At 39.9% G+C, this 6,735-nt stretch overlaps 1 protein-coding gene across 5 annotated transcripts in view; it reads left to right on the forward strand.

The window, feature by feature from the left end:
- LOC139466722 (lactadherin-like) overlaps positions 1-5,680 on the forward strand; it is a 275,034-nt gene extending 269,354 nt beyond the window's left edge. For all 5 annotated transcript variants that reach the window (XM_071248368.1, XM_071248369.1, XM_071248370.1 and 2 more), the window contains one exon: positions 4,170-5,680. In XM_071248368.1, the coding sequence (XP_071104469.1) occupies positions 4,170-4,450 (281 nt within the window). In that variant the 3' untranslated portion in view covers positions 4,451-5,680. The remainder of the gene's footprint in view (positions 1-4,169) is intronic.
- Positions 5,681-6,735: the final 1,055 nt, after the last annotated feature.

Consider the following 6,735-nt stretch of genomic DNA (forward strand, 5'->3'; position numbering starts at 1 on the left):
CAAAACTCGGAATTCTACAGATCCAAGACCAGCCCCGATTAGCATTCTAATGCCCCGCTTCGGGCATCGAGCCTATGATTATCTATGTAAGTACTGGAAGATTCAATACCCAATTGGCGGTAGCGAATGCCACCCTATAACGTAAATGCTATTGACAGTAAAATGGTTCGATTACTCCCCAGCTATATTGCTATAACCGAGCGCGGCAATCCACCTGAGGTTTATTGGCTAACGGTAATGGATACATTATACGTGCAGTTAGGCTACGTTACGAGGGGCACGAGGGGTGGGTACATATGGTTTAATTTGAATCTTGGTACTCATCTGTTAACGTACTTGGTACGAGCAGAGAGTCACTGTTCGACTGAATGCAGCATTAAATTATCTGTTTTTCTGTTCAGTGTAGTTTTGCGGATATATCTTTGATTATTATGTTGCGTTCGAATTGGATTTACAAGACTTAATATTGATACCGGGAGATACCACAAAATTCCAAAATCTGAAATATTATGTGCACATTGTAACATAAATATTATCAAAGATCTGTATTATTTCACTAGTCTGTCATACTTAGCCTGAAACAAATATATCCAATACTGCCCATGCAAGTCTATAATGTTTTTCAAGTCTAGATTACTGCAGTATAAGGAATGAAGAAAGTCTCTGGGCTCCTTTTTAGTATATTTCATAATTATGATTTAACAACTGTGTCATTTCACTAGTCTGTCATGCATACACTGAAACAAATATATCCAATACAGCCTATGCAAGTCTATCATTTTTGGCAAGTCTAGATTAATGCAGTATAAGGAATGAGGAAAGTCTCTGGGCTCCTTTTTGGTATATAACCATATATATAATAACAATAACTATTATTTAACAACTGTTTTAGTTCATTTCAGAGACTAGGTGTTAGACTATCATTTCACCTCTATATGTCCATCCTCAGGAGACATTTGAAAACAATACATACCAAATAAATATGTAATTCTACAGTCCATCAATCAACTCGCCCCATGGCAACACCAAATGATCAAGAATAAAAATATGTCATGTTATATTTTATGTATCCTTAAATGGAACATGTGAATCTTCAGCAACCCATGCTTATCGTAAGAGGCGACTAACGGGGTCGGGTGGTCCGGCTCGCTGACTTGGTTGATGCATGTCATCGTATCCCAATTGCGTAGATCATTTTCATGATGTCACTCCCTGGCCCATGGATTGTCTGGTCCAGACTCGATTATTTACCATACCGCCGTCATATAGCTGGGATATTGCTGAATGCGGCGTTAAACAACAAACAAACAAATACTCATTCACTGTATAGTATATACTTCACGTACATATGTATTTGGACTATAGCTTTTCAAATAATAATCATTTGAATTTGAATAAAGGTGAACCGTAATTTCAATGTCGGAATCGACCCCTAGACTTCGGTGTGACGAGCCAACGCTTGAACAGCAAGCCTACCTCACCTCCCCTGTTAGTCATTCGTGACCAACTCGTGTTATTCCGGGACAAGCCGAATAGCGACTCGTGCCCTTCTCATGGCCATTTTTGCGATCGGGTTCCGTCTTTGCGCAAACGGGCATACCTAATACAATTGTCAACTCGTTGCTTAATGGTTCACATATATTTCCCCATATATTATATATATTTCAGACGCAGTTTAAAGCATATCTGGACAAGGGGAATTATACAGTATGATTGAACACATTTAAATGTGTCTTGGGTATAATTTTAGATGCAAGACTTGTAAAATCAAAAATTATTTCTGAGGGATTCTTTGATGAATTTCTTGAAATCATACGCGCATTCTGATTGGTTTGTCGTATTTTCGCACGTAACATTCATCGATAGGGGGACGAGTCCTCTTGCAGGTTACGGAAAGGGGCGAGTGGCGACGAATGCCATTTTTTTATGAACCTGCAATGACGCACATGTTTTACAGTGATTGATAACTGAGAATGCGACATGCACGCTGGCTTAACTGTTTGTGTGTTAAAAGAACATCAAATAATGCCCTATTTGTAGGTACAATTTTGAAAATATTATGAAAACCCACCGCTATTGAGCCCCACCCTAATGAAGTAACCACGCCTATGCTTATACGATGGCGCCGGTAGCATAAGGGGTGGAGATTCTAGGGACGGGGGTCCACTTACATGGATGACCATTTCATTTGTTATAGGGGTCAGACAAGGGTCACTGAATTGAATTAATACATTTCGAAAGGGAAAGAAACAATCCCCAGACGAATTAATTGTTTTCGGATTAATGTCGGGGGCCGATCAGTTCAATCTAGCTGTGTGTCTCCCTGGTCAATCTGTGACCGATTTATCTATCGTGATGTAGATCTTAAGTAAACTTTAGCACACCTGACAATCTAGCTCGTTTAATCCTGGTGATCACTTCATTGGGTAGCCAGCGTCCCCTCTAGGTGATGAAATAACTGCTTATGTAATTTATCACTGCCACGAGACGAAAAACCTGTAAACACGGTGATCTGTAAATGTCCATTAGGTTCCAGCCCACAGGTCATCTAGATTGCATCAAAGATCTTGGCCCATAAATGTCCTTAATTATTTCTGACGTTTCCGTGTCACGAAGTTGAGCATTGATAAAACGTTTGATTTTTTGTTAAAGCCTTTAAACAAGGCAGCCGGCGTTATTTTGTTATAACCGAATAATTTACAATGATTTAAATTGTTTAAGGCTGTTTCAGTGTCCTGTTGAAAGTAATTATTTTACACATAAGGGTAGAAAAATAACTTTCCAATGTTTGTACATGTGCATTTAGCTATTCCAATGATGATTGGTCAGTTGAAGCCTTGATACGTCACAGTGCTTCATTGTTGAGAAACAAAAACGATATGACGTCATCCATTGTTCATGACGTCACAAATTGAGTACATGACGTCATCTGAACAGTAGTCTAAATTTAGTGAAGTTTTTCTGTAGGGTTGACATTTGTACATTTTCTCTCATGAAATATCAATGAGCAATATATTGAGTCACCATTTATTCACTCGGGAAAGCTAATAACTTGTCGGTTATAAATAGCACACAATGAGAATAGAATTCGAATGTACCTTGATCCTTTGATCTGAGTATTATTAAAACCATGAATTTTGTTTTGTTTTATTTAATCATGTCTACAAACCATGTCGTAAGTTAAACAAAGATAACCCTTGTTAAAATCCGGACAGTTAACATTCGTTATACTGATTTGTGAACCGGACTTTTTACCGTACGCCACCAACATTAAATGATCACACTGGAGAAGAAATATCCAAACGGGGTTTAAATAACCCAAAATGAAACCCATGTTTAACACTTCTTTTAGGCTATCATTCTCAAATAAATCATATCTCTCGGGACTACACATTCGTGTTTTCGCTACTACAACCAAATACTTTGGTCATTCATCAGCGATGCTACCTCGACTCCTTGTCGTTACTAGGGACCAAGAGGCAATGCATCACGTCTTCAAACACAGACCAATTAACATAATGGCTTGCTAATGTCAGAGATGGAGAGAAAAATGACCCAGGAGTTAAAGAGTTCATTCCGAGCCAGAGACCCCCTTCACTTGAAAAAGTCTAATCAGATATGATGAGTCTGCAATTTAGGTTCAAACTCATTTTATGCAGAACTAGTCTGTTCGTTTTTGCCAAAATTTCAATGTATAATCTTGGTACATATTGTGCATCTACTCAGGTGTTCAATTGGAATGGTTATCTTCCGATTCGTCTTGTAGACGTTGTTTAATTATCATGGCCCCGTTCCCCAAAGCGATCTTAGCGCTTCGGCTGTCTAATATACATATATGTGAGGGGGTTACGACGGTATTAGCGCTAACATCGCTTTGTGGAACGGCGCCCAGGGATACTGTAGTCGACTACTGAAGTGGCTTTAAATTTTTTGGCAATTAAGTTCTCTGGCTTTATACTTCTGAAACCATCATTTTAAAGGTAATGGGTTGGCCCATGTGCTCACATTAATCTGATGCTATGTTTAGACACCAGTTTATTTTACGTCTGCGTGTTTGACTACAGGGCAATGCAACATGCATTTGGAACCATGTCTAAAACTTCGCGGAAGATAACATCAAATACCCTCCTTGTGTTGTCATGGTAACTTATCTGCCCTGTTTGTTTCAGAGCAACAAGAAGGCACGTCCTTCCAGGAGTACATGAAGAATCTGGACAAGTTGGTTGTGTACGTGGACGAAAAACTCAAAGACGAAGACGACTCCTACGCGTCCGGCAACATGTGCAACTACGTCAGCAGCCTCAACAACGCTTTGTTTGAGAAGAAACTCATTCTACAGTGCATCAGGCGACATGTTGGGCGTTATGTCCTGATCGAGGCTTGGGGGGTCCCCAATTCTTGGAGTAGACTCTTCAGTGCAGTTCTGTGCGAGGTTCAAGTTTTCAGTTAGTGTGATGTCATTATGACGTCATTGTGACATCAGAGACAATGGTGATAATGCTGACTGACGTTCTATGACGAAGGAAGAGGGTAAAGACTGTTCTATTGTGATCTCTGCGGGTCGTGACGTTTATAGTGAGTGTGTTCAAATCATGCTTCCTGCTTCAAAGACATGTCTGTGAGGAGGTTGTATAACGGAAGTGTTGACTTACCTCCCTTGACATAAGGGAGGGGTTATTATTTCACAAGCCGTGATGGTTTGTCAAATGAGCTCGCAAGTGACTGAGAGCGGGACTCGCACAGTGCCCCTACGCTGTGGTGTGACCCGTGGCAAAGACGCTTCAAAGCGGTTGTACCGTAGATACACATTATTAAGGATCGTCATGGAAAAGACATAATTCACATGTTGAAAATAACTTGTCCCTCAGTAGACACAAACGTATATGGGCGACGGAAGGGTAAAGTTGACGTTGCTCGGAAAGATCCAAATCTTGCATAAACAGAAGCGAACTGCGACTTTTGTGATAGTGTGCAAGACAGGAGGACGATGTCAGCGGAGACATCTTGTCGCCTTGATGGATGGCGAGTTGATATCGTATTCAATGTTACTTACAGCTGCGATTCGGTGGGGCAACGTGAGTTTAGTTTAGTTGAAATTTAAATTTATGCTAAAAATTGTAATATTTGTTTTATGAAATCAAAATAATCAGAAACTTAGTTTTGGCAGTCAAATATTCATATCAATTCCTGATTACAAGGAATATTTTTCGATTTAAATGCAAAATAAGTATTTACAAATTCAAAAGATTATTTTCCAAGCTAAAAGGTATTTATGTAATAACATAAATCTTGCTACCTTGATGATTACCTAAAAATATATGTTTTGACTCATTTGAAAAAATATAGTTACACAACTTTGGGGCGTTCCCCCAAAACAACTCCCCATCCAAGCCACGTTGCCCCACTGCGAAACATCTTATAGATATTATGAAGAAAGTACAGGCATGTATGTTCATCCAAAGCAGTGCCATCGTTTCCATAGTAACGCATTTCATATTGAAAAATTAGAAGGAACTTCATTTTGTCGTAATTTCATAGCACTGCCAGTAATCTTGACTTTGTATATAACGATCTAAGTGTTGCTAGTACTCGGCTCCGAGGAAAATGATCACCGAACCGGTTTTACGAATGGGTAATCTTGGGTCAGGTTAGAAGATGCAATTATCACGAAACGATGGGTACGGGGGGGGGGGGGGGGGGGGGGGGGGGGGGTTTAGGGAAGCTGGTATCATTCGCTATTACTCGTGTTATTCCGGGACGAGCCGAATGGCGATTTGCGGAAACGTGCGAGTGGTGACGAACGTAGAGACTGGTTGAATTTGGAAAGGGGTGACGGATGTCTTTAGTCAAGAAACATGACATCAGTGACCAAATTTTCCATAGTACCTGGTACCGTTTGGATTCGTAGACATTTCAAAATTTGACTGTTGAAAAAGAAAAACACTTTCTGAAACGGTTATTCAGAATCATACTCGATGAATCCTTCCCCGAATTGAATGTCCTGCTCTACAAAAAGACAAAGGTCCCCAATTTCAAATGTGCTGGCAAATTCAAGGGTAGTTTACTTCCCAGCGAAACCGGTTCACTGATTCTTTTCTTGGTGTATGTTTGTTTGAGCTCTGGCAGTTCAGTACACCAGTTATTTATTTTCAGTGTACATAATACTGCTTGAAATAGAGGTCTTCCCCTCACTCGGACTGACCGAATGTTGTACAAAGCATACCCCTGTATTCAGTAAGTGTATAGTATCTATGCAATTCATCCCGCGATTGTTATTGTTACCAGGGATACTTTCAGGTTGCTTGGCAACGAGTGACGTCATGAACGAATGACGTCACCACTTAAGAAATGGTCATCGAATATATCCAGGGGTGTAATTCTGGTGAGGCAGTGTTGAAGAAAAGTCATTTTCTCATTGACGCCAACGGCTTAAGAATCATGTGATTAAGGAATCACACGTTGCCTAGCAACAACCTTCCATGACGGATAGTTGGTAAGGATATAGAGGTAGACAGTTCCCGTGGTAGGTTGTGTAACGATTGTTGTTGTTTTTGTTGTTATTGTTACAACACTCTATAAGTGTTCGTTATTCTTGAAAATACCAAAATGAACTTTGAAAAAAACGTCCTCATAACTTACAAACTTCTTGACGTGTGGGGATGATATATTTGAATTAAACTCCATCAAGTCTTCGACAAATTCTCTACCTCAGCCGTCTTGGCTTACCTTAGTAAC

Source organism: Haliotis cracherodii, unplaced genomic scaffold (genome assembly GCF_022045235.1).
Source record: "Haliotis cracherodii isolate W230 unplaced genomic scaffold, xgHalCrac1.p SCAF_19, whole genome shotgun sequence".
Classification (NCBI taxonomy): Eukaryota; Metazoa; Mollusca; class Gastropoda; order Lepetellida; family Haliotidae; genus Haliotis; species Haliotis cracherodii.